The sequence below is a fragment of the Geotrypetes seraphini genome, chromosome 3 (assembly GCF_902459505.1).
Source record: "Geotrypetes seraphini chromosome 3, aGeoSer1.1, whole genome shotgun sequence".
Lineage (NCBI taxonomy): Eukaryota > Metazoa > Chordata > Amphibia > Gymnophiona > Dermophiidae > Geotrypetes > Geotrypetes seraphini.
Genome location: NC_047086.1, coordinates 205,375,592 through 205,399,248, shown reverse-complemented (window position 1 = coordinate 205,399,248; position 23,657 = coordinate 205,375,592). Strand labels below are relative to the sequence as shown.

Below are 23,657 nucleotides of genomic sequence, written 5' to 3'. Positions count from 1 at the left end.
CATTCAGTGCCGGGCTCGAGAGAGCGGGAGCGAGACCGGACGCTTTTCGGGAAGATCACTTGGGAATCGGGTGTGTGGCTGCGTTCAAACTCTGCTGAAACTTTACCAAAAAGCACAGGGTGGGGATGCGGACTAGGGGGAGGGGGGGGCAGAAGGAGAACGAGCACATCACGTCGCTCCCACAAAACTGATTCGGTGTGTAGCGAGGAAGGCAAGAGAGAGCCGAGGACGGTGGAACCATGCTGGGTCCGATTCGGGAGCTGCATCGCGCCTCGGAGCAGGGCCGGCGCTGAGCGGGGCTTGCAGTTTTGCACTCACCCGAGGGAGCAAGGATTTCACGGATTCCCGCTTAACATCGTTGGGGGATCCGGCTCCAAACGCCGGATTTTCAGGATCCCGCGGATTCTGGACCACCTTTAGAGGAGGGGCTCTTCTTTCTTTGATTGCCACCGCTTCTGCCCTTTTGGCCGGAGTTCCCCCCGCCGACTTCTCTGCCGGGTCCCGCCCACACAGCAAAAGAACGGCGCATCATAGAGGCTGGAACACAGCAGCTCCCGCCCACACAACGAAAGAACGGCACGTCATAGGAGCAGAATCCCGCTGATCCCGCCCAGACAGCAAAAGGGCGGCACGTCATAGGGGGCGAATCGGCAGAGGACCGAAGAGGAAGTTTTCTGGCGTAGCTATAGGGCACAGCCTCTACATTTATAGCATGTCAATTTTTGCTGAGTATTTCCAAGACGAGAGTGCTATAGAAATAATTAATAGTAACTCTCGACAGAATTTCTCCCACTGATCCTCCGCCTAGCTGTGCCGCCTTTTCTCTCCTCCTTCAAACTCGCCACCTGTTGCTCCGATCGCACTCCCTTCTGTCTGATCACCATCTCTCCGATCAACCTATCCCTGTCTACTGCATCTGTAACCGATGCCTTCAAACACGCTCTAGTTATGCTGCTGCTCACCCCTTGCTGGACCCTACCTGCTCCTCCAATTATCGCTCCCTCTCCCTCTTCCCCTTCTTATTCAAGCTACTTGAAGGTGCTGTTCATTGCTGCTGTTTTGACTTCTTTCATCTCAAGCTATTCCTGATCCCCTTTGTGGGAAGGGAGTTCTTTATAATACTTTTTCTAATACCCTGGTGTCATTTGTTGCAGATGCATGCAGGAGAGGAAAGAGGGGAGAAAGAACTGACAGGCTGCATGGGAAAGAAGGGTGAGGGAGATAAGACTTTCTATGCAGCTGCTTGAGATCTCTCTGTCTCAGCAACTACAGAACACAGACTCTTTCAGAATAGATAGTAGCAAACTGAAGGATATGAAACCATATATGGGTAAAAGTAGATAAAGTTAGGGTTGTCTAAAGGAGAGGAAGAGCAGGAGTAGTGAACGAAGTAAACAGAAGGGGGGGGGGAGTAAGTAACAGTTGATAGGTTGTTTAAGGATGTTAGTTATCTCTACCCTGACCAATGGGCACCTAGACAGGAGGGACCAGAATGAGAGAATAAATTATATAATGAAAAGCTTGTCAGTTTTGTGTGCCTAATCTGTGTGTACAACACCCTTTCATGCAAGAGAGTCAAAACTATTTGCTGATTCACATTGGAGTCCATCCTGAGTTCATCCAGGGAGAGATTGTTGTTTCTCACACCCTTCAAGTGAGCTTTTTGCCCTCTCCATTCTACAGAAACTGCCCTTGCCAGAGTCTCCAATGGCCTGCTCCTGGCCAAATTCCAAGGCCACTACTCCGGCCTCATCCTCCTTGATCTTTTTTTCAGGTAGCATACACTAATAACATTAGTGCATGGACTAAAAAAAAAAAGTGAAAAATGTCTTAAATATTACCATGTTAGAAATGGGCTCAGCACAGTAGCGTAGCCAAACCTCTTATTTTGAGTGGACCTTTTGCCCTGGGATCTGGAATTTGCTGCCACCTTCACTTGCCTGTGGCTCGGCAACTCCTTCTTCCAGTGTACCTCAGCTCCTGGGCAGCAACAGCCACACACATCTGCTACCTGATCCACTGTGTGCTGACCCTTGACCAATGAGGGAGCCCTGATCATCCAGTCGTCCAAGGAAGGGTGAACTTGTAGACCCATTTTTCGCAGGTAAGCTGCTACGACCACCATCACCTTGGTAAAGGTACGGGGAGCCATTGCCAGCGCAATGGGCAGAGCCAAGAACTGGTAATGCTGTTCTAGGACAGAATTTGTGGTGGGCTGGAAAAATTGGATTGTGCAAGTAGGCTTCCTTGAGATCCAGAGAGGCAAGGAACTCTCCTGGGGCCATCACTGCAATGACCAATTGCACCGTCTCCATGTGAAAGCGTGGAACCTTGAGAGCCACATTCATGTGCTGAAGATCTAGTTTCAAGTTTATTGACTTTTAATAATCAACAAGTATCTGGCCGGTTTACAATAAAAATTTAAGACCTCTAGTCTTCGGCGCCTTTCTTTGGCATGATAAAGTATATAGAGTATTTGCATAAGCCCTAGAGGTCAGGCATCACTGGCTCTATAGCTTGAATATCCAGCAAACGTCAAACAGTGCTCTGAACCTTGAGTACCTTCTCTAGCCATCTCACAGGATAGTCCACAAACCAGTCCATCAGAGGTATGGCAAATTCCAGCTTGTAGCCTGACCAAATAATGTTCAAGATACACTGGTCAAATGAAATGTGAATCCAGATGGACAGGAACGCTGAGTCTGCCACCTTTCTGAAGAGGGGCACCCTGGTGTCATTGTGCCTTTTTCACAGAGGGTGCAGGATGGAAGGTGTAAGTCTGGGACCACCTTAGCTGCCATAACTGAACCGGGAGCCCTGGGAAAATCTCTGTGAAGTGGCACTCACATATGGTTGGAATTGCCTAGAGCTACGAAAATTAGAATGACCAGAACCTCTAGAATAGAGAATGGCACGGACAAATTTTTTTCCCCTGTCCCCGTGGGAACTCGTTTTCCCATCCCAGCAAGTTCTTTTCCTGCCTCTGCTCCATTCCTGCAAGCTCCATCCTCATCTGCACAAGCCTCAAACACTTTAAAATCATAAGTGTTTGAGGCTTGTGTGGTTAAGGAAGAACTTAAAGGAATGGAGCAGGGACAGACATAGCAACAAAACTTATGGGGACAGGATGGGGAAATTGAGTTCCTGCGGGGACCGGGGTGCCATTCTCTACTCTAGTTTCAAGTTTATTTAAAATTTCTTATACCGCCCAATCAGCCTTCTAGGCGGTGTACAAATTTGTAAAAACAGAGAACAAACTTTAACTAAAATACAAGTTTGAGGTGACAATACGTCACCAAACTATAACTATAAAAACTATTAAAAACAAAGACAAGAACAAAAGGTAAAAGGCAAGAACTACATTAGGCAAAGTAAAAGAGAACAATTAAGGAAAAAACCAAGAGGAAGGGTTGCTGTTAAACTCAATAGTATTTTCGCTCAAATTGCCCTTAAAAGGACAGTTAGGCCTCAAAGGCATCAAGGAAGAGAAATGTCTTTAGCATTGTCTTAAAGTTATTAAGATTTGATTCTTCGCGTAAATAATTTGGAATACTATTCCAAAGAGAGGGGACAGTAACAGAGAAGATAGTAGACCTCATTGTATTTATAAACTTCAGTGACGGTATAGAGAAAAGGTCTATCTGTTGATCTTAAGGGGTAAGAAGATTATTTATAAATTTAGGTTGATTATTTTGTCTAGTCTTAAGTGTTAACAGAAGAATTTTGTAAGTGATTCTGTGTTCCATTGGCAACCAGTGGACTTCTTGCAACAAGGGGGTGACATGATCGGATTTCTTTGCATTGAATATGATTTTTACGGCGGTGTTTTGTATTATCTGAAGTCTTCATATTTCTTTTTTGGTTATACCTTTATAAAGGACATTACAATAGTCAATAAATGAGATCACGAGAGAGTGAATCAAAATGTTCAAGGATGTGGCATCTAATAGTTTCGATAATGATCTGATTATACGTAGCCGATAAAAGCAACATTGGACCACTATACTGATATGAAGATGATAATTAAATTTGTTATCAAAAGTTACTCCAAGTAATTTAAGTGAAGGTACAGTTTTAATAGATTAGATTTGAATGTAAGAGGGATCTGCAAAGAAAGTCCTTCCTTGTTGGGAAAAATCATTACTTTGGATTTTTCAATGTTCAACGAGGAGTTAATCTTTTCTAATTTTTGGTTTATAAACTTTATTTTTGAAGAATTATTTAGATCTATCAGGTGTATTAGTTGGACATCATCGGAATAATCAAACATTGTGAACCTGATGGATTCCCTAATGTTAAAAGGGGGGCCAGAAAAATATTGAAAAGTAGGGGAGATAAAATAGAACCCCGAGGAATCCCTTAATCAGTTGTAAATGGGTCAGACGATGTAGAATTGAACACTACCTTGGAAGAACGATCTGTAAAAAAAGATAAAAACCAGTCTAAGACCTGGTCTTTAATACCAATTTCACTCAGACAAGACAGAAGAAGCTTGTGATCTATTGTGTCAAATGGCGATGATAGATCTAAAGAGATAAGTAAGACAGACTGGTGGTGGTCGAGGTGATAGAGAACTTTGGTGATCTGCTGACAGGCAGGGTCTTAGGGTGATGGTCCACCACAGAATTCATGAGGTTGTCGAGGGCCTTATTAAGCAATAACTGCCCCTTAAAGGGAAGTCTAGTCAAAGTAGCCTTGGAAATGGAATCACCAGCCTATTGTCTGATCTAGAGTAGAGAAGACACGGTGACTGTTACCCACAGCTAGCTGCGGGTAACCCGCCGAAATGAGGAGAGAAAAAAAGTGGTCGCTGCGGGTACGGGGACAAGGCCATTCACCGCCCCGTGAAGTGGTGAATGGCCTTATCTCCGCAGTGAAGTGAGGGAACGTGTGCGGCCACTGATCACGTGGTCCAGCAGCCCCCTCCCGATTGCCACCATCTGGGCATCTCCCTCCCTTCCCCTCATCTTCATGGCGATTTTAATTTTTCTTGTCTCCCAGCTGCCTGAACCTTTCATTAAGTCGTGCAGCGTCTGCTTGAATTTTCTCCTCGGACGCAACCGGAAACAGGAAGTTGTGTCAGAGAAGTTTCAGGCAGTCATACGCGACTTAATGAAAGGCTTGGGCAGCTGGGAGACAAAAAAATGAAAATCACCACGAAGGGGAAGGGAGGGAGGAAGATGCCCGGACGGCGGCAATCAGGAGGGAGGGAGGGGGCTGCTGGACTGCGAAGGATGCTGAAGGGAAGTGGAGAGAAAGGGGAAGGGGAGAGGGGAACATGCTGCATGGAAATGGATAGGAGAGATAGGGGAACACGCTGGAAGGAAGTGGAGAGAAAGGGGGAGGGGAGGGAGGCGCAGACGTTGCATGTTAGTGGATAGGAGAGAGAGGGGAGAAGACTCTGAAGGAGATAGGTGCCAGACCAATGGGAGAGGCACAGTAACAGAACAGATGCCCTATGGAAGAGGCAGAGAGAAGGCAGACAGTAGATGGAAGGAATAGAATGATGAGAAGATGAGGAAAACAGAAAACAGACAGCAAATGTAGAAAAAAATTTCTATTTCTTTTCTCTGCTTTAGGATAAAGTATATTAGTTGTATTGATAAACATTTATAAATGACAATTGTACAGAATATTGGTTTTTTTTATACTTAAACTAGTGTTTAAACCCATTACATTAACGGGTGCTAGTAAAGCCTCCTTCCCTCACATGTCCCCTATTTTCAGCCCCAGCTCCAAACCCATTTTTATCCCCCCCAGCCCCCTTCTCCCATCTTTTTCCTTTCAGCTTCCAGCCCCAGCCCCCTTTTCTCACCAACAGCATTTCCCTCCCCCCACTTCCCTGTGCAGCAGCAGAATTCCCTCCCCCTCCATTTCCCTGTGCAGCAGCAGCATTTCCCTCCCCCTATGTCCCTGTGCAGCAGAACTTACTCCCCCTCCCCTGATTCACCTTACAGACTGTGACAGCTAATACTCACTGACCACTTTGTGGAACTGTGCTGCAGCCTGCCTCAGCTCTCATAAAGTAGCTGGATCAGAGAATCACTGCCAAATGCTGGGAATGCATCTGCAATGCTGATCTTCAGGTTGCCAGTCAGACCCTATGCCTGACTCGACCTTCACCCCTGTGGACCGATGGTGAGGTGAGAAGATGCAGTCAGCACCCTGCAAGATACCACCAAGCTTCCTAATCGCGCCTAACAGCCTGCGCTTGATCACGCTTAACAGTAGGTGAGATAAGGTCAGGGACGGCCCTGAACTCCAAAGAAAACTAAGTAGGCTGGCTAACAGGTACCCACTGGGATTGGCCTGTCAGCTACAGACAGAAGTCTGTATGTTCTTAATGCATGCAAAGCTGAAGAAATGCTCCAAGCACAAGAATCCTGAAAAAAGGACTAAAAACACCAAATGAATAATAAAGAGAGAGTAGAACAACACACTCCTGCTGGCACGCATGCAAAAGGAGAAAACTGTAGATGGAGCTAGAGAGCACAGTGAGGTACAGTAGAGGCACAGATAAAAAAATCCGAAGTGGATCCCTTATACAGATGGCATGCGGCCATGGGGACACTATCCATCTGTCTAGAACAGTGGTCTCAAACCCTTTGCAGGGCCACATTTTGAATTTGTAGGTACTTGGAGGACCGCAGAAAAAAATAGTTAATGTTTTATTAAAGAAATGACAATTTTACATGAGGTAAAACTCTTTATAGTTTATAAATCTTTCCTTTAACTATTTTTTCTGCGGCCCTCACATTTAAAGTTTAACTTCTTTCCTTTCTCAGAACTGACACATTTCAATCACTATATTGAAAATAAAATCATTTTTCCTACCTTTGTTGTCTGGTGACTTTATTTTTCTGTGCTTTTAACTATGTTTCCAGGGCTTTCTTGTCCATTGACTGTTTTTCTCTCCGTCTTTACTTTCTGCCTTGCATCCATCTTTGAGACTTACTCCATCATATATACATATATATATATATATACATACATACTAGTGTTTAAGCCCGTTACAATAACGGGTACTAGAGTAGATGTCTGTATGTCTGTTTTTTATTTGTCTCTCCCTGGACGCTGTCTGTCTGTCATTCTTTGTGTCTGTGTCTCTCCCTGGTCCCCTGTCTGTGCGTCTTTCTTTCTGTCTGTCTCCCTGACCCCCCTGCTTGCCAAAGCAGCCTCCTTTCCCTCTCCCCCTGTTGTGCAATGCCTGCCTGCTTCTTGGCCCCCTTCTGTTCCCCCCCATGATTGCTGTCTGCCCCCAGAACAACCATCCCCCCAAAGCAGCCCCCTTTCCCTACCCCCTGGCCCCCAGTTGTGCCATGCCTGCCTGTTCTGTGGCCCCCTTATGTCCCCCCCCATGATTGCTTTCTGCCCCCAGAACAACCATCCCCCCAAAGCAGCCCCCTTTCCCTCTCCCCCTGTTGTGCAATGCCTGCCTGCTCCGTGGCCCCCTTCTGTTCTCCCCCATAATTGCTGTCTGCCCACAGCACAACTCTCCTCCCAAAGCAGCCCCCTATCCCCCTGTTGTGCAATGCCTGTCTGCTCCATGGCCCCCTTCTATTCCTCCCCCCATGATTGCTTTCTGCCCCCCAGAACAACCATCCCCCCAAATCAGCCCACTTTGCCTCTCCCCCTGTTGTGCAATGCCTGCCTGCTTCGTGGCCCCCCTTCTGTTCCTCACCCCTCCCTGATTGCTGTCTGAACGTGAATGTGAACTCGCAGGCCTTGAGCATGCTCAGATGCTCAAGGCCCAGCAGACGAGGAGTCCGATCTTCTAGAGTGCTCAGATGAGGGTAAGAAGCGGCGGGGGGGTGCCTAATTGTGTCGGGGGGATGTCGGATCGTGTCGGGGGGGGTGCCCAATCGTGTCGGGGGGGTCGGATCGTGTCGGGGGGGTGCCCAATTGTGCCGGGGGGGGGCTCTGATCGTGGCGGGGAGTACCGGTTCGAGGCAGGGGGGGTGCCTGATCGCAGGGGGGCCTTCAAGGGGAGCAATGCCGGTTCTCGGGGGGAACGCATCAAAGCGAGTTTCCATTATTTCCTATGGGGAAACTCGCTTTGATAAACGAGCATTTTGGATTACGAGCATGCTCCTGGATCGGATTATGCTCGTAATCCAAGGTACCACTGTATATTAATACAATGCGGGCCACTGAAGAGTAAATCTTCATCAGAACTCCATGCAGGTGACATATGCAGGCAAAACATGAATACAGCACGGACAGCTGAAGGGTGAAATCAGAAGGAGAATTTTAATAGCAAGAGTTCTGGCCATAACAAACAGTGCATATTATAATATAGTAACCCAGCAGTATATGAGGCCAGAAAAGCATCACTTGGTCTGTGCAGTTTGTCTACTGTCTCAACTGCCTATTATTATTATTTTAATTCTTTATCCATTTTCAACATCACTTAATACTCTTTCAAAAAACAAATCAATCTATATCCCTCCCCCATCTTATCCCATAACTATTATATCAACTGCCTATTATTATTCAAAAGACAGGATAAAATAGGTAAAACATAGGTTCACAGTTAAGATTCAAACAAGTACCGAAAGTGCCATGAAACAGGCAAGTTTCAATTTGAGAGATATCTAGCTAGTACTAGTGCTTCTTCAGGGGTCCCTGGGGGTCCTATAAAGGTGAGTACGTGGGAAATAATTGTGTGGTGAACCGGAAGTGAGGGACCCCTGAAGAAGACTTTTTGTCGAAATGCGGACCGTGTTGGGTCCTGTATCCCTAGCGGACTAGGTCCTTTAAGGCTCTTAAGTGGATGATTTACTTTTATGTGGATGGAATTATTTTATGTGGATGATTTTAGTGTACCTTTGGAACTTTGATACTTTCAAATAAAGTCCATTTGGGAACATCGTCATTCCACAGAGTTTTTTTGGTTTTCGCAGAGACAGGAAAATAACTCGCTGGGATGGGATGTGAAAATTGAGTTCCCGTGGGGACGGGGAAAAATTTGTCCCCATGTCATTCTCTAAGCACTCCTTTTACTAAGCTGTGATAGCGTTTTTAGCATGCACTTAGCATGCACAGAGTTGCCGTGCGTGTTAGTTCTAGCTGTGTAACGCAGGTTTAGCGCGCGCTAAAATTCTGTGTATGCTAAAAACCCTATCGCAGCTTAGTAAAAGTAAAAGTTTCAAAGTGTACTAATCAAGGGGCAGTTCTCCGGAGACAAGCAGGGGAAATGCAGGCACACTCTGACTGAGCCAGTGCTTTCCCCTAGGTATAATAAGTTGTTTGTTTGGGTTTTTTTTTTTTAACTTACTAAGCATATGCAGACACCTTGCCTTCTGAGCTCCTCCCCCTGCTTAATCAGTTTTTTCATCGACCAGGCTCCTGACATGTCGCAGCTCTCCCCTCTACTTGCCTTCTTGGAAAAAAAAAGAGAAATAATAACTAAATAATAAGAACACCACTTTTTTCTTTAAACCAAAAAAAATTAATCCTTCATCGAAGTTTTTTCCTTCACAGGACTATAAAAAAAAGCCGTCTACATACAGTCATGTGAAAAAATCAGGACATGCCATGAAATATTCAATTCAATTCTTTTTTTAAAAAAAAAATTCTATTTTTATTGATTTTGAAAATCATACATACAGAAAGTGCAATCAAATGCAATAAACTAGTCTCATAGAAGCACTTGTATATAACAAATATTGATTAGAATAAACCTTCTATTTTATAATCCCTCCCGTCCACCCTCCCTCCCTTTACTGGAAGTATAACTTGTAATTACAGATCTGGTAAAATAGATTAATTTATGACAACTTCAGTTACCTTGAATGTTACAAAATCATCTAATGGACCCCAAATTTCTTTAAATTTCCGGGTAACGCCCTTATGTTCTGCTAGAATTTTTCAAATCTATAGTATGTGGAGGGGCATAATCAAAAGGAACGTCTAAGTTCATTTTCATCCAAGTCGCAAGTCGTCCAAAGTAAAAAATAGCTTAGAACACATTTTCGAAAAATACGTCCAAATTATTTTCCATTTCGAAAATAGTCTAACTATACTTCCTGCCGATCTGATCGTCCAAGCCGCTAAATCGTCCATCTTTATACCACATTTTTGTCCAACTTTTCGTCCAAGTCAAAAATGCCTAGAACAAGCCCTGTTGGACATGGGAGAGGTATGCAAAGTGATGGACTGAATATCCAGACATGGCACCTAAATAGTGGGGTACCTTACAGGGCACTGCTGTGAACTTCACAAAAAGGGTGCCATGTCATCATTTCACTACAGCTCCCTTATAGGTCATGGTGAGCCCCCCAAACCACCTCCAGAATCCCCTAGACCCACTTATCTACCACCCCAATAGCCCTTATGGCTGCAGGAGCCACTTATATGCCAGTACAAAAGGGTTTTGGGGATGTATAGAGGAGTACACATGTTTCAATATCAATGCAGTGATTACAGGGGCTTATGGGCATGGGTCCTCCTCTTCATGGATCCCTAACCCACCTCCAAGACGGCTTAAGACACCTCTGTGCAGCACGACTAAGCTTTCCTATGCCAGGCTACCAGGTGATGATGTTCTGGAGGCACAATTTTCAAGTTGTGATTAATATTTTTATGGGGGTGGGGGTGGGGTCGGTGATCACTGGGGTAGTGTGTGTGAGTCTGTATTATGTGTTTGCAGTGCTTATCTGGTCACTTTAGGTGGGTTTTTGTGACTTAGATCATGTTTTAAATGCTCTAAGTCACAACGTCCAAGTTCTGTCTATGCTGTGCTGTATAACTTTTGGTTACACATGCAGTACGACTAAGTCTAAACCTGCCCACGTCCCACCCAAATCCCGCCCTCAACACTCCTCCTGAAATGCCCCATTTAGCTATGGTCGTTCAGCGGCACTGTGAAGGTCGTTTTTAAATTGCTTCCAATTTGTAGTTGTCATTGTAGAGCCACACCCGTCATTATCAAAAGGAGTTTCTTAAGAAATATTCACATATCAATGTCAAATCTTTTTTTATTTATTTCTGGAAAAGAAAGTGATGTAATTGCAGGTAAACAAACCTCCTAAATGGTTCTCTATGCCTCATAGTGCCGGAAGCTTCTCTTCAGGCACAAAATTCCATGCACACAGTTGTAAATTTTTTCTCACTATTGTAAAACTTCATACAGGATAGTGCTGCACTCCTGCAACAATCTCCTTCCACCCCAGTGGACATTCAACAGTGCCCTGACTGCATTGAGCAGCATCCCTCTCTGAACTTTTTGCAGCCAAAATCTGTCTCAAATCCACCTGATATTGCTTGGACTCCCCATACATCTCTCTGCCCTTCAACACAACAGGTAGTATCTCCTACCCATGATTGGCATAACTCATCTAAACCCGATCCTTTGGATCCAGGTCCTGCCTCTCAAGTACAGCCATCACTGCAACCGGAGGAATACTCTTATCCCAAATTCCTGCAAAAGGTTTCTACTCTTCTAAGTCTCATCCAAGCTGCTATACCGGCAGATAAAAAGGATTTTCAAGCAATTCTTAAATCCTGCCAAACACCTTCGAAGGGATTTATTGCATTCCTGGTGCATTAGATACTACAAGACCTTCAGCTTGCTAACTGGCAAAAGATCCAATCGATATCCACTGCTTCAATACAGAGTTGAAAAGGCACCTGGACATGACTTACAACAACTGCCAAACTACTCCATAGTATCCAAGTCAGCTATTCATACTGTAAATCTAAATCAATGAACTCTCAGTACAATTCACCCCCAGGAAAAGATTATAATTTTCTGGACTTGGTCAGATGTAAAGTCTACCAGGGCTCTATGTCCACATGAAAAATCATGGCCAATCAATTACAAATTCTCAATTTTCAACATTCTATTTTGCAATAACTGGAGACTGCTTCTTCTGAAGAAATCCCAAATCTCCACATGGCATTGCAGGAGTCTACTTATCATTTAATTAAAACTAACTATGATGCTCATGATATGAGTTCTAGAACTGCAGCAGTGGCAATTGCAGCGTGACTCAAAGCTTCGATCCTTCGGATAGATCTCCGTGACAGATTAGCAGATGTCCCCCTGTATTAGAGATAGTTTGTTTTGTGAGAAAGTGAAAGCTACCGTCGCACAACTCATGGAAGACTCTACAGCCATGCATGAGCTCTCAGCACATCCTCAGAATCAGTCTCAGCCACTGCTTCATTTTATCGTAGAACTTACCATCAGCAATTTTTTCAGCAATACTATCCTCATAGCCATTTTACCCCCTATAACGGTGCTACTTCTCTAAGATCGCAATTGTCGTAAGTTCAGAAACAGCATTCCAAAGACTGCAAACAGCCCTTGGGATCTCAACTTCCTCTGCTTAAACCTAATCCTAGCTTTTAACCCCCTACTAATGGGAAGGCAGATAACCCATTTTTCTCAGGAAATTATCACAGACAAATAGGTTCTCACTCTAATTTCTCAAGGATATTCCCTCAACTTCCTTCCTCAGCATCCGATCAATCATCTTTCTCCATCTTCCAGCATACCTTACCATCACATCTCAGCTGGAAAAAGAGATATCCTTGTTGCTACTGAACAATGCTATAGAAGAAGTTTCCAAATATCAACATTGCCAGGGATTCTATTCCAGATTTTTTTCTCATTACCAAAAAGATGCAAGGTCTCCAACCCATACTTGACCTTCGATCCCTAAATACCTGCCTCAAAACAGAGAAATTCTGAATGCTTTCCCTTCCAGCAATACTTCCACTTCTTAGAAAAGATGATTGGTTAGCTGCCTTGGATACTCACATCCTCATTCATCCTTCCCACTGGAAATTTCTAAGATTTATGTTCCTCAACAACCATTCGGTGCTTGGCAGTGGTAGCAGCCAACCTGAGGAGACAGCACCACATGGTATTTCCTTACCTAGATGACTGGGTCCTAGTAGCACACTCCAGGGAGCAGTTGCTTCTCACCATTCAAACCACAGTGCATTCCTTATAGGTGCTGGGTTTCTTAAACAGCTTCAGCAGTCAAAGCTCCAATCAGTCCGTTGTCTCAAATTTATTGGTGCACGTCTCAACACAGTCACTGCAAGAGCCTATCTTCCAGAAGATCGTCATCAAGCAATTATCACTTTAGTCAACCAGATGAAACAATCTCCTGCTCTTCTAGCGCACAGCATTCTATACCTCTTAGGTCATATGGCAGCATCCCTTGCTCTGGTACCAAATGCAAGACTGCACATAAAACCCTTGCAGTGGCATCTTAAGTTGAATTGGACTCATCAAACTCAATCATTAGCTACCCTGGTTCCTCTACCAATCATAATTAAAGCTTCCCTCTTATGATGGATTCACTCTATGTCCCTTCAACAGGATGTCCATTGGAACCTCCTCCTCCTCAACTGACCATTACAACAGACACCTCAACCAAAGGTTGGGGAGCACATCTCAAAACACCTCCAGACCCAAGGTCAGTGATCAGAAACAGAACAACACTTTCACAGAAATCTTTTGGAACTTCGGGCAATCTATTATGCTCTTCAACCACTTCGCCCTTGGATTTGCAACATGTGCCTACTTATCCAAACAGATAACCAAGTAGCAATGTTCTATTTGAATAAGCAAGTGGATTTGGGGTTTCTTCCCCTTTGCAAAGAAGCCTACCGTCTATGGAGTTTTGCTGTCTCTCTCCCTCTACATAATTACAAGCCATATACATTCCAGAAAGAATGAATGTCATTGCAGACTCCCTCAGCCACGAACTCGATCCTCACAAGTGGACTCTAAATCCAGATGTAGTACAATGCATTTTTCCAACTATGGGGCACCCCTGTGATAGACCTTTTTGCTTCTGAGGTCAACACTCAGTGCACCAAGTATTGCTTCCTACATCCTACCCCTCATGCAATTTTAAGAGATGCTTTCTCCATCCCATGGAATTTCGCTCTTCTGTATGCCTTTCCACCAATTCCAAATGCCAGGACATCTTCTCAGTAGAAGAAAAAAACCTAGATCGCTTTAAAGGCCTTCTCAAGAGCTATCTATTTAAAGATGTGTTCAAAACTTAAATTCTACACTTTTTCCATCTTTCAACTTCCAAAAGAAACAATTTTCAGCTTCTCCTTACCTTTTGTACTTTCCTTAAATGTTTTTCTTTTCTATATCAATTGTATTTCTTCCCTACTTACCTTTTGTTCCACGTTAGTTAAGTTCAACTTGTCTTATGTTAGTTAAGCTATTTGTTTTTAAATGTTGTGTTAAAATGCTCATTTTATAATTATTTGTATTTTTATTGGTGTTATTAATTTTAATCCCCTTTATATCCTACCTGTAACTCACTTAGAAGCTTTGATAAGCAATGGAATCAAATTTTAATAAAATCTTGAAAAACATATATCCAAAGTTCTTCAGAAAGTAGCCAGAGATAATGTTCAAATGATTCTCATTGCTCCTCATTGGCCCAGGCAAATCTGTTATCCATTGCACCTGGACCTTCTCAAGTCTCCTCCACTTCCCTTAGGGGATCATCCTTCTTTTCTCTCCCAACAGAATGGTCATCTGTTACATCCCAATCTTCGCTGACTCAGTCTCACGGCATGGAAATTGAACAGTCAATTCTTGCTAACATCCCAGCCTCTCCATCAGTGAAAACAGTTCTTCTTGCAGCAGACGCTTGTCCACAAGAAAATCTTATCAACTCAAGTGAAAACATTTTTCCATCTGGGCATGTTTTCAAGCTCAAGATCTTTTTTGCTGCCCGATCAATCACATTTTAGCATGCTTGTTGCACTTATCAGATTTGGGCCTTAAGACCAATTCTGTGCAATTTTATCTTTCAGCCATCTCGGTCTATCATCACCTTCTAGATGGGAAGCCAATTTCACACAATCCTCTAGTTTCTTGTTTCCTCAGAGGTCTCACTAACCTTTGGCCTCCACTTCGAACTCCACCTCCAGCTAGGGACCTCAATATTTTCTTGGAACAGCTGATGAAAGATTCTTTTGAACCTTTGGGGTCTGCCACATTACCTTTCCTAATGTGGAAAACAGCCTTCTTCCTGGCTCTCACTTCTGCAAGAAGAGTTGGTGAATTGCAAGCACTAGTTATCTATTATCCATACCTCCAATTTTTCCCCAATAGGGTGCTGATGTGGACTCACCCAAAATTTTTTCCAAAGGTTGTTACAGATTTCCATCGCAATCAATCAATAACCTTGCCATTGTTTTTTTCTTCCTCCACACTCTTCTTCAGCAGAGCAAAGTCTACACACATTAGACTGCAGGAGAGTATTACTTTTCTACCTGGACAGAACTGCGCCTATCCACAACACAAATCAGATTGTATCCTTGTGGATTGTCCATTGCATCTGTTTTTGCTATACTAAAGCTCATTTATCTCCTCCCGTACAAATTGGAGCACATCAGGTACGGGCAACAGCTTCCTCAATTGCAAACGTAAAATCCGTCCCAATTCAGGACATCTGCAAAGCAGCGACTTGGTCCTCAGTTCATACGTTTACTAAGCACTATTGTTTAGACCAGAGTTCAACGTAAGATATTCAGTTTGGACAATCAGTCCTCTGCAACTTATTTGGGCTGTAATTGGTTTCCTCCTCCTATTTTCTTCTTGAAGCTAGAGACTCACCAACAAGTGTGCCTGCATTTCCCCTGCTTGTCTCCAGAGAAAGCAAAGTTGCTTACCTGTAACAGATGTTCTCCGTAGACAGCAGGGGAATGCAGCCACACTTGCCTGCCCACCATCCCCACACGATGAAACCTTTTTTTTAAGCTAATAACAAAACTGACTAAGCAGGGGAAGGAGTTCAGAAGGCAAGGTGTCTGCACATGCTCAGTAAGTTAAAAAAGAAAACTATACCTAGGGGAGAGCACTGGCACTTAGGCTCAGTCAGAGGACTTCACCAGCAAACCAAGAACCCCTGTTACAGGTAAGCAACTTTGCTTTTTTTTTTTCCAGTGCTGAGACTTGATCATTATGTTACGTCTCATCACATACAAGAGATCTGTTCAGAATGAAAATAGTCCAAATATTCTAGACTCACATAACGACATTAGCCATCGTACAGTTATACTGGCATTCTATGGTTTTAGTTGTACTCTTTCTCACTTATTCATTGTTTACTTTCATTCTTCATTCACCATGCATTTCCTTAACTCATTTTCTTATTTCTTGCAGTCCCAGGTTTAAGTTGCTTTCATGTTTGAAAACCGTAGCATTCTGCTTTTCCTGGGTTCTTTCAGCTTGGACTTGTGCCTGTGATGTGCTCAATATCATTTTAGGGTTACCCAGAGATGCCACATTACCCAATTCCAGGCTGGAGATTTGGGACAGTCCTGGGTCTTTTGGTCACCTCATCCTGTTACATTATAGGACTAGCAGCATGGATTTCATTGGGCAGAATCAGGCACTACAAATCCCCAATGCATTTGGGATGCAAGTTCAAAACTAGGACTGGCCAAAAAGTCTCCAGCCTGGAACTGAGTAACGTGGTATCTCTGGATTGCCAGTGAGCTCCAGGCCATCAGAAGAAACAGGCTAATTAAAGTTCTGGTTCTGCTCCCTGTGCATCCATAGGCTTCAGGATATTGGCAGGGCCAGTGACATCTCCATATATATAAAAGGGGCAATTCCAGGACTGAATCGGGCTGCTCCCTCTGATCTGGACCAGATGTGCTTTTAGTCAGAAACAATCCTTTTGGTGACATATTCTGGGAAACATCCCTTCTGATGGAGCAGGGAATCTTCCTTCCAGTCTTGCTCCTTGACACCTGTCAGAAAACTGTCTGCCTAGAAAGATACAGAAACACAAGGTTAGTTTGTCACAAGGGTCATAGTCACAGCCTCCTTTTCAAGCAAGATTTTTTCCCCCAGATTCTGCAGCAAGAGTTTGCAAATTCAGTGGCAGATTATTCAAAGCTCTGGCTTAGTCGTATATTTTCATAAATTATGCACATATTTACATCTGAAATACGTAGTTGTTACTTTGTGGAAAGTTATTTTCTAGCATTTGTTGGAGGCCCAGTTATTTTATTTGACTCTTACTATTTGGGAAAAGAGGAAGAGGATAGAGAATAGGGAAATGAACAGGGATCTTAGTAGAGGGAAATGCAGAAAGGATCTCAGGCAAAGGAGGAGCAGGAAGGGAGGATTGAATCCTAGAGCAGAATTTCTCAACCCAGTCCTTGGGGTACATCCTACCGGTCAGGCTTTCAGGATATCCACAGTGAATATGCATGAAAGAGATTTGCATGGTAAGGTATACAGATGAAAAGTTACCCAGTTCCAGGCTGGAGATTTTTGACCAGTCTTGGTTTTGAATTTACATCTCAAAGCAGTGAAGGATTTATAGTGCCTGATCCTGCTCACTGAAATCAGTACTGCAGGTTAGTGCTGCCCGATTCAGGAAAAAAAAATTTTGATTCGATTCGATTCAGCCTATTGAATTGGTTTTTCAATTCGATTCGATTTTCCTGCCCAATTGTGTGTTTTTTTCAAATATCCTGGTAGGTTTATTTTATAGCTTTTTCACCACCTTTGGCTTCTCCTAAGCATACTGGCGCTGTGGTGTAAACAAAATAAACAAACAAAAAAGACTTTTCCTCTCTCTGTTAAATCCTAGCTCACGTTTGCTGGTCTAAAACCAGCTCTGTCAGGATACACTTTTCAAATCTGACATATTGTAATCACAAAACAGAAAATAAAATGATTTTTTCTACCTTTGGTTGTCTGGTCATTATTCAAATCTTGTTTGTCCCAGGCTCTGGTTGTCTTCTGATAAATTGCTTGCCAGGGTCTCCTTTCTTCTTTCTCCGTACTAACCATCCATCTGCCATCTCTGTCCTCCCTTTCCGTTTCCCTTTCCTCCCCTGGAGGTCTGGCATCTTTCCTTTTTTTCGTCTCTATCCACAGATCCACCTTTTCTCAACTACCTTTTCATCCATCATCACTCCCTCCTTCCCCACCACCCCAGGGTCCACCATCTCTCTCTTTCTCTTCCCAACTACCCTCCTATCCAGTATCTCTACCCCCCTCCGCACCATCCCTTGTGTCCATCTTCTCTCCCTTTCTGTTCTTTCCCTCCCTAAATCCCATTATCCACCATCTCTCTCCCACTCCTCTGTTTTTAGACCCATTATTTCTTCCCCCCAAAGTCCGGCATATGCATGTATCTTTGAACCCCCCCCTTCCCTCCCTCCATGTACTTCTACACCAGGACCCCCTCCCCTGAAGGTCTGTCCCCCCTGAAGGCCTTTCCCCCCTGAAGGACTGTACCTCCCCCCGTAGGTCTGTCCCCCCCTGAAGGCCTACACCCCACCCCTGAAGGCCTGCACCCCACCTGAAGGCCTGTCCCCTTAAAGGACTGCACCACCCCCCAAAGGTCTGTCCCCCTGAAGGCCTACACCCCACTCTTGAAGGCCTGCACCTCCCCCCGAAGATCTGTCGCCCCTGAAGGCCTGCACCCTACCTGAAGGCCTACACCCCAACCCTGAAGGCCTGCACCCTACCTGAAGGACTATACCTCCCCCAGAAGGTCTGTCCTCCTCTGAAAGCCTATACCCCACGCCTGAAGGCCTGCACTCCCACCTGAAGGCCTGTTTCCCCCCCCCCCCTGAAGGACTGTCTCCCACCCCCCAGAAGGCTTATGTGTTCCCCTCTGGCCTCCTGCGCCTCCCTTTACCTGATTGCAGCCTGCATAAAGGATCGCGGGTACTTTAGCGATCCATGCAGGTTGCCATAGGCCTCCGGAGCTGTCGTCTTTCTGCCTCGGGAGGGGCGGGACCGAGGCAGAAGGACGACAGCTCCGGAGACCTATGGCAACCTGCAAGGATCACTAAAGTACCCGCGATCCTTTCTGCAGGCTGCAATCAGGTAAAGGGAGGCGCGGGAGGCCAGGGGGAGAAGCCGTCCACAGCAGCACTTGTCAACTGACCCTCCCCCCTCGCCCTCTAAAGCAGGAGCGGCAGTGCCGGCCAGCAAGAGGCAGCGCTGCTGATCCTGCTTTAGGGGATGAGGGGGGAGGGTCAGATGGTGAATCGGGAGGCCGATTTTTTGGGGTTTTGAATCTATTCAAATCGATTCACCCGAAATGGATCGGCAAATTGATTTGAATCGTGAATCTGGCAGCACTACTGCAGGTCCCATAAATCACTGGGATGGGGTAAACAGAAATCCAGAACTGTCTCAAAATTTACAGCTTGAAACTAGGTAACTTGGCATCTGGAGGTACTGCATGCAAATCACTCTCATGCATATTCACTGTGGATATTTGAAAACCCAACTGGCTGAGTGTGCCCCGAGGACTAGGTTAGACAAACACTGTCATATTGGGAAGGGAGGATCAGGAAGTAAAGAGAGAATTGTGGGGGTGGGGAGGAACTGGAGTAGAAGATCCAGGGTCAGAATCTGCTTACACCCCTGTTCTCCGACCTAATTTTTCACTCACACTCCTCCTTTAGTCTCCTTTGATCCCTTCATTCACTTAGGCCCCGATTCACTAAAGTTAGCAATTGTCGCTAAACCTGTTTTCACAGGTTTAGTGACGATCGCTGCTAACCAACCCGATTCACTAAACGGCCCACCGCGTGTTTTTCCCCTCGATTGCCCATTTTCCAATCCGGCCATTCAAATTAGTAAAACCCCATGCAAAATAGCCAAGCGATTGATTCACATGCATTTGCTTGGCTATTTTGCATCGAGTTTTACAATCCTAAAATCCAACCGCTGTAGACCCGTGTTACTGACAGGTCTGCCTGGGTTTTTAAAATTTTTTTTGCAATGGCACAGATATTTTGCGTGTATTAAACACGCAAAATATCTGCCCAATAAAAAAAAAAAGAAAAAAAGCCTCCCGAAAGTACCCCCTCCTCAAACCCCCAAAAATGGCCTATTCCCTCCTGCCTCCAGATGAAAGGGTTGATTGAATCTAGGAAGACATGTATTAGATCAATCTTAAAGATGCTCTATTAATTTTATTGATGTAACTGATGGTTTTTGAATTTTGTATATGTGATTGTGGATTTTTTTATTTTAAGCTGCCTAGTTTTTAGGCAGATAATGTTTTAATTAAACTAATTAATTAATAAAATGGTGTGTGATCTGATTTAGAAGACATCTGAGACTTGAGCAACTAAATTATATATAGGATAGAGGAAAGAAGATTCAGGGGAGACATGATACAGATGTTTAAATATCTGGAAGGTATTAAGGCACAAGAAACAAACCTTAGCTAAAGGAAAGGGAGTGATACAATTAGGGGATTTAATCTGAAGCTGCAAGAGAGGAGATTCAGAAATAGCATCAGAAAGTATGAGGGACATTCAATAATTTATCCACATCCATAGGCAAGAAAAGAGCTAAAAATTTTTATTTGTTTTAGTTTTCAGTATAATCCCCTGATAGCTCCCTATACTTCATCTACTTTTCCTGCAATGACTTTAACCCCTTTGAAAATAATTCTTCTGTTTGACTTTCAAACCAGGACATCATAACTTCTTTGATATCTTCATCACTTGAAAACTGCTGTATATGGAGAGATTTTTTTCAAAACTTGAAACAGGAAATAATCCGAGGGAGCCAGGTCAGGACTGTAGGGTGGATGGGTCAAGTGCTTAAACCCACATTCTCAAATAGCAGCCTGTGATTATTGTAAGTTTTCCTCGTCTTTTCTCCTTGATTGACTCTCGCAAAGCGATCACTGTGTTGGCATAACTCTCCCCACTTATGGTTGTCTTGTGTGGCATGAACACCAGAAGCAAAAGTCCTTCATCATCCCAGATGAGAGTTGCTAGACTTTGCCTGCAGATTTTTCTGTCTTGGGGGTGGGGGATTGAGACATGTGCTTCCACTGCATTGGCTCCATTTCAGACTCAGGATTTCTGTGATAGACTCAAGTCTCATCTCTGGTCACCAAACGATGAAAAAAATTCACTTGGTCTTCACGGAGCATCTCCAAGTTCTGACAGCACTGGAGCCTCGTAGCCTTCTGACATGGTGTCAGCATTCTTGGAACCCATCTTGCACTAACCTTGGACATGCCCAATTTTTCATGAATTATTTTCCAATCTGTACTTGCCGAGATGCCAATTTCTTCAGCTATTCAGGAAACCTGACAAAATTAAAAATCTGACAAAATTAAATCTTGCACATTTCTGTGGAAGTTGCTTCCACAGGATGCCCAGTGTGAGGGTCATCTTCAATGGACTCTTTACCCCATGTAAACTGCTTGTTCCAAAATTTTATTTTGAAGGATGATGGTGCAGACATACCATAAAATGCAGTCATGTGTTCATGGATCTCCTTTGGCTTCTTCCCTTTTGTGAAAAATTTTTATCACTGAACGGTGCTTTAAATCTAGCAGTTTCTTACTTGATTCGCACGAGGACTCTCCTGATATCCTGTCTCTTGGAATGTTAGACTCGTACTGAGCCAAAACTCTGCATGAGTACCTTGAGACATGTCACATCATGCACAGACTTGTTTCAACACACTTGCTACTGTCTTTCATACTCGGATAGATAAATTATTGGACGCCCCTCGTAATTTCTTCACAGAAAATGTGGCAGATGGTTAAAATGTCCTTCTGCAGGAAGTGATAGAGACAAAACCAGTGATGGAATTCAAAAAGGTATAATAAGCACAGAAACCCTTAATGGCAAGAAGGTGGAAACCACTCATTGGAGACAACTCAGAAAACAAGAGAAATAACATGCAATTTTAAGAAGAGATAGGGGTAGTCTGCAGGAAAAAAGTAGTTATCACCTAAAACCAATTCTAAACAAAGGCATCGGGGAGTGACTGTACAGAACAACATTCCCAACCCTTACTACCTTAATGGCAGACTAGATGGGCCTATTTTGGGCTTTTATCTGATGTCACACACTATGTCACAATAGGGCTTTTGGTGCTAATGTCTGAAAGAAAAACAAAAATAAGTAAAACAAGGATTGACTCAACTGGTTTTCGTGACTTGTAGTCAAGTCTGGACTGTTGTCTTTTTTGTATGCTTTGTGAATTACCTATTTCTTCTCACTAGAGGGCACTGTGCTATTTGTTTTTGTAATGAAAATCATAGCAGTGGATTTATTTACTTTCCCAAATACAAGGTGAGTTACAAACAGGTACAGTATTTATTTTTCTGTCCAAGGCGGCAAACAGTCTAAGGGCTAGATTTACTATCTAAGCATCTAACTTACATAATACAAATTAGTAAACCAGGCCCTACTTCTGTATCCTGAAGCAGTGAAAGATGAAGTGACTTGCTCAAGATTACAAGGAACAGCAATGGCAGAAGCAAGATCTGAACCATGACTTCCCTGGTTCTCAACTAGGTTCAAGGTCCATTTTATTTGATATACTACTAGGCACTTGTCAGCTAATTTCCAAGGGCAAAGTACCAGGACAACACTAGAGCAATTTTAGCAGCAAAGTAAAAACTGGAGGAAAATTTTCATTCAATATCTCAATCTTAATCTACAGGAAAGTGATATTTCACTTTGTTTTATCCAATTGGCCTTCCAAGATTTTATATTAAGGCAGACAGATTACTCTGGTGATCTTTGCTATTACTGTAGCATACCGATGAGAGGTTTAGGGCATCTTTCAGAATGTTGGGACCAGCCTTTAATATGGCCCATGTCAGGCTATCTGGCCCAAGTCTCTAATAAAAGACACATTTTTCAAGTTAAGTACCTTTTTGGATATGGATTATTGTGAAAAAAAATTCAAAAATGTGTTTCATGAGTATTAAACTGAACAATATTTGAAGTATATGAAGAGTTAGGTCAATCACGGGCAGAGTGGCTCGTGAGAAACTAGTCACCACTGAGGCTTCTGAAGATTATATCCTGCATGAAGACTATAGCTATGCTGTTTGTAAAGATGTAGTGTGCTGTTCATAATTACATTCTGAATGTTGAATACATATACAAAGATTACTGTACAAAAAGCATGGTAATTCTTTAAGGAGCTGTATAGATTTAGGCATAAATGCCTGTATTTTCACATATATATGTCTCTCTCATACTGCATAGTTTGTAGGTGGGCAGAGTCTGGGTGGAGTGTGGGCATAGCTCACATTCTTGTACCGGGGGTTGTTGGAGGGGGGGACTGTCATCGGGGAGGGGGCTGCTCATATTTTTTTTTTAATGGGGCAGATATTGTACATGTATAACACATACACATTCATCTGTGCCATAAAAAAAAAACAAAAGAATAAAGCCCAGAACAGCTGAATGGCAGGAGGCTGCTTTAGGGCTTCCCCTGCCACTCAGCTATTTGGACTTCCCCAAACTGGCTCTGCGCATATGTCAGAGTTGCTCACAGCGACCAATCGGACGGGATTATGGCGAACCTCTGCGCAAATCATTTGCATGCAAACTTGTTGGAACATCGGTTGCTGTTTCAGAAGTGGCCAAAAAATTGGCCCACAGCAACCCATACAGTCTTAGCGATCATGTTTTGGTATTCCAAGTTTATCATTAAAAATTTTCTATCCCGCCCTTAGGAAAACCTTCAAGGCGGCTTACAGTGCATCTTGCCCTTAGAGTCTTATCTTCTGAATCCAGGAGCAAGAATTTACAGCAACTGTATAGCTGGTTTAAGTGCTTGCACCTAAACACACATACATCTTGGGAAAAGGGAGGCAAAAGAAGACTATCTGGCCAGATCTAAGGCTGTC

At 43.7% G+C, this 23,657-nt stretch overlaps 2 protein-coding genes across 2 annotated transcripts in view; both read right to left on the bottom strand.

Annotated features, from left to right (window-relative positions):
• Positions 1–518, bottom strand: part of SMAGP (small cell adhesion glycoprotein) — a 73,540-nt gene extending 73,022 nt beyond the window's left edge. The window contains exon 1 of the mRNA XM_033938585.1: positions 319–518. The gene's annotated coding sequence lies outside the window, so the exon portion shown is untranslated. The remainder of the gene's footprint in view (positions 1–318) is intronic.
• Positions 519–10,961: 10,443 nt separating this feature from the next.
• BIN2 (bridging integrator 2) overlaps positions 10,962–23,657 on the bottom strand; it is a 110,709-nt gene continuing 98,013 nt past the window's right edge. The window contains exon 13 of the mRNA XM_033939969.1: positions 10,962–16,768. Within this exon, the coding sequence (XP_033795860.1) occupies positions 16,658–16,768 (111 nt within the window). The 3' untranslated portion in view covers positions 10,962–16,657. The remainder of the gene's footprint in view (positions 16,769–23,657) is intronic.